This window comes from Saccostrea cucullata, unplaced genomic scaffold (genome assembly GCF_032062105.1).
Source record: "Saccostrea cucullata isolate Sc308-1 unplaced genomic scaffold, CSIRO_AGI_Scuc_v1 ctg17497, whole genome shotgun sequence".
Classification (NCBI taxonomy): domain Eukaryota; kingdom Metazoa; phylum Mollusca; class Bivalvia; order Ostreida; family Ostreidae; genus Saccostrea; species Saccostrea cuccullata.
The window spans coordinates 314-11,255 of record NW_026934003.1 but is presented as its reverse complement, the minus strand read 5'-3'; the positions used below and the strand labels follow the sequence as shown (position 1 = coordinate 11,255).

At 34.8% G+C, this 10,942-nt stretch overlaps 2 protein-coding genes across 2 annotated transcripts; one reads left to right on the top strand and one right to left on the bottom strand.

Moving 5' to 3' along the window:
- Window positions 1–1,830: 1,830 nt before the first annotated feature.
- LOC134239773 (acetyl-CoA carboxylase 1-like) lies at window positions 1,831–9,505 on the top strand (the record flags this gene model as incomplete). The annotated part of the gene is made up of 5 exons (XM_062721920.1): window positions 1,831–1,923; window positions 2,283–2,363; window positions 3,604–3,813; window positions 4,090–4,263; window positions 9,344–9,505. Coding segments are annotated over 5 exons (720 nt in total), but the record flags the coding sequence as incomplete, so codon positions are not given.
- On the bottom strand, window positions 6,458–8,545 carry LOC134239772 (uncharacterized). The gene is made up of 2 exons (XM_062721919.1): window positions 8,515–8,545; window positions 6,458–8,271 (listed from the first exon to the last, which is right to left on the bottom strand). Exon 2 carries the CDS (start codon window positions 8,269–8,271, stop codon window positions 6,547–6,549), a length of 1,725 nt encoding a protein of 574 aa, XP_062577903.1. The 5' UTR covers window positions 8,515–8,545; the 3' UTR covers window positions 6,458–6,546.
- Window positions 9,506–10,942: the final 1,437 nt, after the last annotated feature.

Genomic DNA, 10,942 nt, shown 5'->3' with positions numbered 1-10,942 from the left:
AACAAATTGTCTATTTGTGTGCATATTTGAATTTCAGTAAATGTAATTTGGTACATTGATCACAAATTTAATAATTGAATGTAAAGGTAATATTGCTTCACCTAGCAATGTGGTGAATTTTAATAAAAAGATATCAATAATTGCATCTTTTTTTTGTTTTCTTTCATAGTTAAGGAAGAAAATGTTGTAGGATATAACTATTTAGTTTTTTCCTCACTTAAAACAGATGGTTAATTAGAGATGTAGGATATAATCTTTCTGATGTCTATACTAATGTAGACAGGATACCTGGGTATGTAAAGACAATTTGTCTTTTCCATCTCATTTTAGCTACACAAATACTAAAGAGGGAATTTAAAACGTTTAAAATTAGATAAAGGCTGGTAGTATACAGTGGTGGAAGGAGGGGGCTGACCCCCTATGTGTTTCTGAGTATATTTATCTTTCGATATAGAAATTTTCATTTTGATGCTCTGATTGGCTGCATCACTTTTTTGTTGCCACCCCATCACCTCTTTGAAAAAAAAGGGTTTTGAGTTTTAAAAGTTTATAAATGTTTTCAGTGTTTCTTTATTTTTAGCTCTACTGGTTGAAGATCAGATGAGCTTATGCGATAGTAAGGTGTCCGTCTGTCCCTCACCCAATTAAATCCGTTGTTACAGTCCTGTACAGTGAATGGTTGTTGCTACTGTTTATCTTATCAACTAAGTGTTCTTTGATACATGATTTCACATCATTTCTATATGACACAAGTGAAATACAACAAGCAGTTTTTACAAATTATTTTTGAATTTTTGTGTAATGATTTTCAAAAATGAAGACATGTGGTAAAATTATTTGCACAATTCATGTTTGGTGTATTTTTGACACACTGTGAAGTAAGTATTTAGATAAGCATTATAGGAAGCTTTAATTATCTTCAGATTGTTAATATTTAACCATGCAATTTATTGTCATATGTTCTTAAGTCAGTTTATTTCTGCAAGTTTTTGATTCATCACTCGGAACAAAAGTAATGAAATCTTTGTATATTTTCGAGTGCTGTCAGATGCTGATGTCATGTTATCAGTATATTACACAATTAACCCATTTTATCTGTTGAACAGTACCGTCTTTATATGTGAATGTTACCGGTAAACATAAATGTGGAATAAAAAAAAACCTTCTTTAGCTCATCTCTCTGTTTGATATTTTGAATTGTGGATTGTGACTAAGGACTGTACACTTCAAGTCTGTATTTACAATTATAAACCAAGGTTGTCTTAACTCGGGCATCTGGATCCCTGCCTTAAAGGCCCCTAGGGTTGGCAAGACAGCTATTGTGTGTGGCAGGGTGTTCCACAGGCCGATGGCCGTATTGTGTGTGGCAGGGTGTTCCACAGGTGGATGGCTGTATTGTGTTTGGCAGGGTGTTCCATTAAATATACAGTACTTAAATGTGGACATTTAACAGGCGGATGGCTTTATTGTGTGTGGCAGGGTATAATAATTTGGCTGTGTATATAAATGTGTGTGGCAGGTATTACCAGTAAACGGATCTCTGTATTGTGTGTGGCAGGCTGTTTGGGCTGGCTGGGGCTGTATTGTGTGTGGCAGAACTGTTCCATAAAAACGGGCAGATGGCCTTATTAAAATGTAATGGCAATTTTAAACACTCTCTGGGTATTGTGTGTGGCACTTTATCTATTTTGCAGATATAATGAAAATATATGTGTGTGGCAGAAATACTTCTTTTTCAACCTATAAGGTCATATATGTATGAGGCATTATCTTTGTGTAGTTTTTTTCACATAAGATGTAGAGTTATCTTTCCTTGTTTGTGTGTGGCAGGTCCACAGAGCGGATGGCCGTATTGTGTGTGGCCTGGGTGTTCCACAGATTGCCTCCTTGTGTGTAGCACAGACAGCTGTTCCCCACAATGCCGTATTGTGTATGGCAGGGTGTAATTAAACAATTGCTGTATTGTGTGTGGCAGTGTGTTCCACAGGCGGATGGCCGTATTGTGTGTGGCAGGGTGTTCCACAGGCGGATGGCCGTATTGTGTGTGGCAGGGTGTTCCACAGGCGGATGGACGAAGAGAAGATGAGTCTTGATCCGGTAGTGCTGCACACGAGGAATCTAGACCTCGATAAATGTACAGTATTACGGTAAATTAAGACATTTAACTAGTTTACTCAGATTGTTGATTTCTGTTGTTGTTCTGTATAATAATTTGGCTGTGTATATAAATGTATTAAACATGTATTACCAGTAAACTAAGTACTCTCTTTTCTGTTTTGCAGGCTGTTTGGGCTGGCTGGGGCCATGCTTCAGAGAATCCCAGTTACCAGAATTACTCCATAAAAATGGAATCATATTTATTGGTAATTTCAAACAATTTTAAGACACACTCTAAGGTATCAATGTCTGTAGACACTCTATCTATTTTGCAGAAATAATTTTGAAATATATTTTGTAAAGAAATACTTCTTTTTATTAACCGATAAGGTCATATCTGTATGAGGCATTATCTTGGTGTAGCTTGTTTCACGTAAGAGTTATCTGCTCTTGTTTATGAACAGGTCCACCAGAGGGAGCTATGAGACAAGATTGCCTCCTCTATTGTAGCCAATAATGCTGCTTAATATGAAAACAATTTCCATGGAGTGGATCAGGTAATTTATCAAATTTATCAGTGTACACTAATGATTCTATTAAAAATAAATATTTAATGAAAAAAAACAACATTTTTTTAAAGACAGTATAAAAAACATGTGTCATTCACAAACCATGAATAATTGAAGCAACAGCATGTTTATATTCATTTCTTCAATCACAAAAATCTCAAAAACTAAAATGTTAATTTGTTCCCCCAGGCCATACAAATAAACATTACAGCACATTTTCATTCCAGGTTTGATCCTGAACTACTCCAAGAGTGACAATAAGCCAGTGAACGTGCCCCAGGACCTCTAAAGGAAGGGGTGTGTCACCAGGGTATACGAGTTTCTGAAATCGGCCAATATAATTGGGTTTCCTGTGATGAACAAAGCCTCCAAGGGAGGTACATGTATAGCATCAGGAATTTTAAAAGAATGCTGATTCCATACCTGTAAAATCTTTTCAGACAGGTAGGGAATAGAAAGAGTTATTTTGTATTTATTGTGTTAGGGTATAAAGAATGGCAAGAAGACTTAAGCAAGTGAAGAATAAAGAGAGAAACCTTACTATAGAAATGATGTGAGATGCAGAGTTTATTCCAAAAAAATGGTGAAATTATGTTTTAAGTGAGAGGTAGTTTTAGCAGTTTTATAATGTAAAGAGAGATAGTGATAACAACTAGAAAGGATTATGAATTGTTAGCCAATGAATATTCAATATTAGCCACCTCAGATCCCTTGTTTTGAACATATTTTATTGATATCAATCAAAAGGATTGGAAACAATCCCTTGTTGATAATGCCAAGAAATCAGTGTTAAATCTGCTTAATATAAAGAAATACACTCATTTTGCTTTTGAACAGAATTTTTACGATATTGAGTTTCAATTCTAAGCTTTTATCAACAAGTTCTCTAATTTTGATGGATCTAAAAGAAAAGAGAAATCCTGTGTTCTATATATAGGTGCAGGCTGAGGTACCGGGATCCCCCATCTTCATCATGAAGCTGGCCACCCACGCCCGTCACCTGGAGGTCCAGATCCTGGCAGATAACTACGGTAACGCCATCTCCCTGTTTGGGAGGGAATGCTCCATCCAGAGGAGACATCAGAAGATCATTGAGGAGGCCCCCGCCTATATAGCCAAACCTGAGGTGTTCGAAAAGATGGAACAGGTAGGTAGAACTTGAGGGTAATGACAAAAACAATCTGTTTATCAACTTACTCTTAATAGTACTTTATAATACTGAAGTAAAATACAGTCTAACTTCATTGCTTTGAATGTCAATATTTGAAATATCAGTATCTGAAAGTGATTTTAAAGTCTCTAACCACTTCTTCTTTAAATATGTCATCCTTGTATCGCAAATCCCTATGTACTTTTACTTGTTATCTCAATCCAAATGAGTGTGAGATATCAATATAATGAGTGTATTATATTTTCTCTTTAGGCCGCGGTGACGTTGGCTAAGATGGTGCGGTATGTCAGTGCCGGTACAGTGGAGTATCTGTATAACGAGGAGACAGAAACGTTCCACTTCCTGGAGCTCAATCCACGTCTACAGGTGGAACATCCGTGTACAGAGATGGTGGCAGACATCAACCTACCGGCCGCACAGTTACAGGTAAAGGAAAACGATGACAGATTGCCATCGCTGTTTTTTGAATTCAGAAATTTTTGTTTTTTTGTAGTTGTAGTAGATGCATATTAGGATGAAATAGATATTCTCTTGGAAAATAAATTTCCATGTGTGGAATAATATTTTTTTGAGTCAAATTGTGTCTCAAAAAAATACAACATACAGCTGCTTGTTTGCTACCTTTAATTTTTGGCAAATGCAGGTCATAAGAAACAAATACTTAAGTGAACATATTGAGTTACATATTGGAATAATTTTATCTGAGCTGATAAAATAAGACTGAAAATGTTATTTAGCTTTTTATTGCAAGATAGCGACAACACAGTCGATCAAAATTACTCAATCGGGAAAATGAGCTTTCACTTACGCTGCTTATCTCCCTTAGACCATAGGCCAGTGGCTGTTCAAAGCTTTGCAATGTTTACAAATTGTCATATATGTCATTTTGCAGTGTAATTTTAAGAAATATCATAATCATGACTGAAACCTTGTATAATCATACGATATTCAAACTGGGTGGTATATTTTTTTTTATTAATTTCATAGCATATTTGCAAGGTTTTTAACATGTTTTATCAGTCAGTGATTATTCTCATCATTTGATACTTCGATCGATTGAGAGAAAGGATAAAAGCAATCAAAAGAGAGAAAGATTGGAGAGTGTGAATTAATTCACGTACTTTTATATACAGGGCATTTATTTACAACTTACATTGTTTTTATTATCAAGAGTCCAACATGGTCAAGGATTCAATTTTCCGTCACAATATTGACCTAGTGAATGCGCCACACACCGTGCATCCGTTTTTTTTTTCGCGGTGATCTATTTTTCACAATTTTTGCGATCATTTTTAATTCGCAAAATATAAAACATGCAGAAATTGTGTCAGCTATAATGTGACATAAAAACATTTAAAAGCATTTTAAACAAAAAATCTTCAATCTAAAAAAAATAACATATGCAAAATATAAACTGTACTAATCTACCCTTTTTTCGCAAAATTTCCAACACTAAAAAAAAACACACACCGATATACGGTATATGATAGGTAGGGCCTATATGTTAAAAAAAAATGTGAAGTCAATCAGGAAATATTTTTATCGTGTTAATAATTTAATAAAGTAATTATTAATAAATTCTTAATATTTGACAGCATTTATTTATATTCACATATTCATGTACAACACTACTACACCTCCCGTCTGTCTCTCTGCTCTAATGAATTATGACAAGAACTAAACAACATAAACTTGTATATTATGCGAGTTAGTACAAACTTTTAAAACCAAAAAAATGTCGTAGCGTACGAAGAAAAAAAATAAAGAAATAAATCATGGCTTCATTAAGTGAAAATACATCTTATTATTACCGATAAAAGCCTAATTATTATCATAGGATATTCATCAGGGTCATCTTCGGAGGAAAAGCCCAGTTTTCAGTTGCCTTGATTTATTACCGAATTGTTCAAACTGAAATGAATAAACTACAAAATCATATAACTCATCTGATCACAGACATGCGTTTATAATAAAAAAATAAAATATAATTATCTTGATAAAATAGTGTAGATTTACATTATGTCCAATGATCCATTTAAATCAGTGGGCCTTTGTGACATCACAAGACCACAGAATCAAGAACGACAAGCGGGTAAGAAAAGTAACAGGTGGAATACTTTTTATCTTTATTTTAATTGGTCAGTAGAACAAAGGCCAGAAAGTTTCGGGGGTATATAGTTTTTGTCATGTCTGTCTTTCTGTCTGTCTGTCTCTCTGTCTGTTTGTCCGCAAAAACTTTAACCTTGTCCATAACTTTTGATTTAGTAGAGCTGTGACTTTCATATTTCACAAGTGTATTCCTTGTGACAAAAAGTTTAATGTTAGGAATCTTCAACCTTTAATGTACACTATATATAAGATTGCTCCCAAATTATATACATCAACATATAAACTGAATAAAACCCAGTAGCAAATTTTTTTTTTCTATTTGTAAAAATAAAAAATATCATTACTTTACTTTAAATTTTCTATTTGTTATAATAGTATAATAGCAACTAGATTATTTTCAAACTATAGTGTCTTAAGTTTTAAACTAATGAGTTATTTTGTAACTCAAAACAATTCATTTCCAGTATATCACTGATACACAAGATTCAAAATGTCTATTTTAATATTTAACAATTAAAAATATTATAACTATGCAATGACATGTAAACACACAGAATGGTTGTATAAAAGAATACATATACTTAACTGCAATGTTATTTTTCACTTTAGATACTTGTACACTGTCAGTGTGTTGGTGGTAAATTGTCCCACATAGAGATTATTCTCATCATCCACACACACACTACGGGGATAATCTACCCCTTTTTGTTGTGTGAGTAATAGAGACAAGAACTGACCGTCCTGATCAAGGAGGTGAACAGTGTTACTTAAATTGTATCCATCACACACCAGGATGTGACCGAGGACATCAGTACAGATTCCATAGGGACGGAACACTGATTTCTGACCTGTGTAAGAGAACCTGTGTTGTCCTGATTTATTGACTACCACTACTCCTTTATCATAGTCTGATGTACAGATATCTCCATTGATGTTTTCTGTGATGTAGTGTGGATATCTATACAGTCCCTGTCCTTTGTTATGCCTCTGTATGTTCTGTAGTTCTTTTCCTGTCTTGTTGTACCTGGTGACTTTAGCCTCTCTATTTGTCACCATCCCCACCAGTAAGTCCCCGGTGATGTGGGAGGAGTGTATGCAAAGTGGTGTCCAGTCTCCAGTTTTAATGAATTCAGTGATTTTATTATCCTGTGTTATCCTTTTGATGACTTTCTTGTCTTTGTCTGTAAAGATCAGATCCCTGTCCTGTGTGACTGTGTGGTAACCATATCCACCATTGGTTTTTATCTTCTGTATCGCATTCCCCTGTAGATCTGTTTGGACAAGATTACCATACTTGTCACTGATCCAGAGTCTGTCTGATTGATCTAGTGTTACATGGAATACAGTATCAACACCTGGTACTTTGAACTCCCTGACCTTGGTGACAGAGGCAGATAGAGACAATGTTTGTTTCTTGTCAGATTTCTTTCTGTCTTCTTTCATCTGTTTATGTGTAGGTTTCATTGCTGTATTGTAGACACTTTCAATGGGCCTTATTTCTCTCTTCTCTGCTTTAGTGTTGGGGACATGTATTTTACCAAGTAATTTGGTGACATCACTTTTGTTGCATTGACCAGCAGTAAATCCCGGTGTGACTGGTTTTGTTGTCTCCGGTATGGATCGGATCTTTGGTTTTTTCTCAGACATTAATTTCTGGGTTTCTGTAGAGGACATGCATCTGTGGAGCTCTTTGACAAGGTTATTAAGATAAGTGATATAGTCATCAAATGTTTTGTCTTGGGTGTTTAGATCTTCTAACAGTGAATGTTCTATCTGGTCTAACTGCTTGATGTTTTCAGATACGACTGTGTCCACCAGACTTTTCAGGGACTCACCTTCAGTCTTCATTGATGTTCTGATGTTGTCCATAAGGTGTTTGATTTCTGAGGAATCTTTTTTTATCTCTTTCTGTAAATCTTGTGATGTAGGGAGCAAATACTCGTGAATTTTGGAGATTTCCTGATGGAAGAGTGTAAATTTTTCTGCGTAGACTGCTTCAAGATCAACAAATGTATGTTTTGGGTGGTCTCCTTTTGTAGCACATTTAGAACATAACGAAACCTGGCATTCTTCACAGAACATGTCCTCATCTTTAGTGGGGTGGATCTTGCATTTCTCCACAGGAAGTTGTCGCTTACGTTGCTGGTAAAGGACCACCTCATGGTTCTTGTTTTCTGGACGTTTCAGATGTTCATCTCTGCATTGTTTGCACAATCTTTGATGACAAAGGTTGCAGTAGAATTCACAGTTTCTTTCACAGTCTTCAATGCCGCATTCTAAAAAGTGCTGGGCTGTGCGGGGAATGTCCATTTTAGATAATGCCATCTGAAAAAACAGGAATTATATAGATGTTTTAGTTTGATACATAATAATGTTCTAATCTGTATTTGTTTTAGAATTAGGGAAAAACAGATATCACTTATTTGTAAACATGTCAACTGTGATATAATTATTCATACAATTTGCTATTCTAGAACACCAATAAATTTTTTCTTGGTTTTTATTCCATCATTCATATAAAAGTTGATTTAAATTAAATTAAATGACCTTAATTGTACATGTACTTACAGCCTTTATGAATGACCTACAGATGACTTTGTAGACAGCTAGGATTGTCAAATGAGATTTCAGTTGAGACTTGAATGAGATCTGTAATTTACTTCCTGGTTAAAATGTAGACTGGCATTGCCTGTCTTTACCGTGTATATTGGATATCAGACAGGCAAGCCAGTCTAGTTAAAATGGAGATAAATATAGATTTAAATACCCATACCTGAGGCCTGTTCAACAGAGCGAACGTTTACCAGCGCTCGCAAACATTCTTTACACCTCCATTAAAAAACTTCCATGACATCACCCATTGTTAATATAAGTCTATGTATATATTTAATGAATGTTTTTAAATTTAGTGTGAATTATTGGTGTGTGAAAAATCACACAGACTTGTCACTTAGGCATATTTCATGAAGCGTGCTAACGCTTCATGGAAAATATGCCTTATATTTACATTTTCAGTGTCTAAAAGCACCAAAACTATATTGCTGCAATATATACCGGTATATATCCAACTGACAAAAACTATATTTAGGAATTTGCAGTATATTGTTGTTACTCATGTCTGTCCATCCGCCCGTCTAGCTGTCTATCCATCCGTCTGTCACACCTTTCTTCCCTGAACTCCTCTTACATTTTACACAGCAGCCTAATCATCTTTTTGGAGATATTTGTGTTGTCATGTAGATGTGCAGTAAGGTTTTGGAATATTCATTTGAAATGGAACTTTGGCAATTTTTATCCAGACACTTATTGGTGAAAAAGAAAATATTATTTGCAATTGAGGAATAAATAAAGTTGCATAATACAGTATTTTTTGTGTTGCATATTTTGTGTATTACAGATTGCTATGGGTCTGCACCTGTACCGGTTGAAGGACATCAGACAGCTGTATGAAGTGGATACCTGGGGGGACAGTCCTATTGACTTTTCTAACCCCTCCATACACCCCCGACCCCGGGGCCATGTCATAGCAGCCAGGATCACCAGCGAAAACCCAGACGAAGTAAGAGTCTATAAAAACATAAAAATTTACTGCTGTGAAGTACGAATTAAAAACTCAATCAACGTACAGTGAAACTGGGTTATATTGGACGAAGTCACTGGGACCTATGAAATTACTTTGCTATATCCGTAATTTGTTATATCCGTATAGGAAATTTGTTAAATTTATATAGTGGGGATCCAAGATAACTTCATTATATCCATGAATGTTCGTACTAACCAAGTTTTTCTGTAACAGAAAATAGAGTTTAAAAAAATTTCCTTTCTTTATGCTATTTAAAAAGACGTCGCGCACAAAATTGGGGCTGATTTTGTAACGTCAAAATATACTATTTTGACGTTATTGCACATGTCGTTTAAGCATAAAAACGTCAAAAATTTAAGGCGTAACAAATTCGACTAGACATTTAATTTTTGCTCCCGTTTTCTTAAAAATGTCTCACTTTTTAGTGTTTCTTTCAATACAAAATTTTATTTATTTGCACATTTTAAAAATAATATTTTATCTGTTAAAAGTTTTCCCAGTAAATAGAGAATACATCTTATATTGGTGCTATACGCCCAGTTAAAGACTATCATACGCATATTTACGCCGTAGTAACAAAACCGACTAGACATTGAAATCGCTCTATTAATCTCTCTTACTACTAGATTATATATTTTTAAAGAAAAATTTGACTACTTCTTAATATGCACATTTCATTTATCAACTTAGTTTCACAAAAAGAATATATTTTTAAGCAAAATATCTTTACCAAACATTCCATCTGTTATTGTTACTTGTCAAGATCACAGCGTATTACGGAATGCTTTCAATTTTACAAACAGTCAAAATCGGTCAATAATTGGAAAATTATGAATGAGTATTATGTGACATCATCACAGGAAATTATAGAAGCATCGTACAAATCACAGGTGCTTGAGGACAGGACCCCCCCCCTTATTATAGACCCCCGGGCCTGTTAGACTTTTTTCACATAAATTATATATGGATGACACTTTTGTGATATAATCTATTCTATCAATTCAGAAAATTTGCTTAAACTTACATTTTATATAAATTTCTACCCTCTCTATATATAGTTGATTTTTATATAGAGAATGTAGGGTAGATTTAATAGAACGTTTGTTTTAGGTAATTTTTCGATTTGCTGGTATATATCATATCACAAATATGGCAATGAAAGATTTTTTATGAGAAAAAAAAAGAAAAAGCCCAGGGGTCCATATCGAAGGGGGGCGGGGGGGGGGGGGTCCTGTCCTCAAGCACCTGTGGTACAAATTGGCAGAGAAATCCATGTAGCCAAAACGATAAAATGACCAAAAGTACTAACGCCCGTCTTTTACAGTGTTACAATTTACGCAATTTCAAACCCCAATACAATGCGCGACGTCTTAGCATATTGGTTTGCTGGGATAAATGTTCCTGGAATCCCCT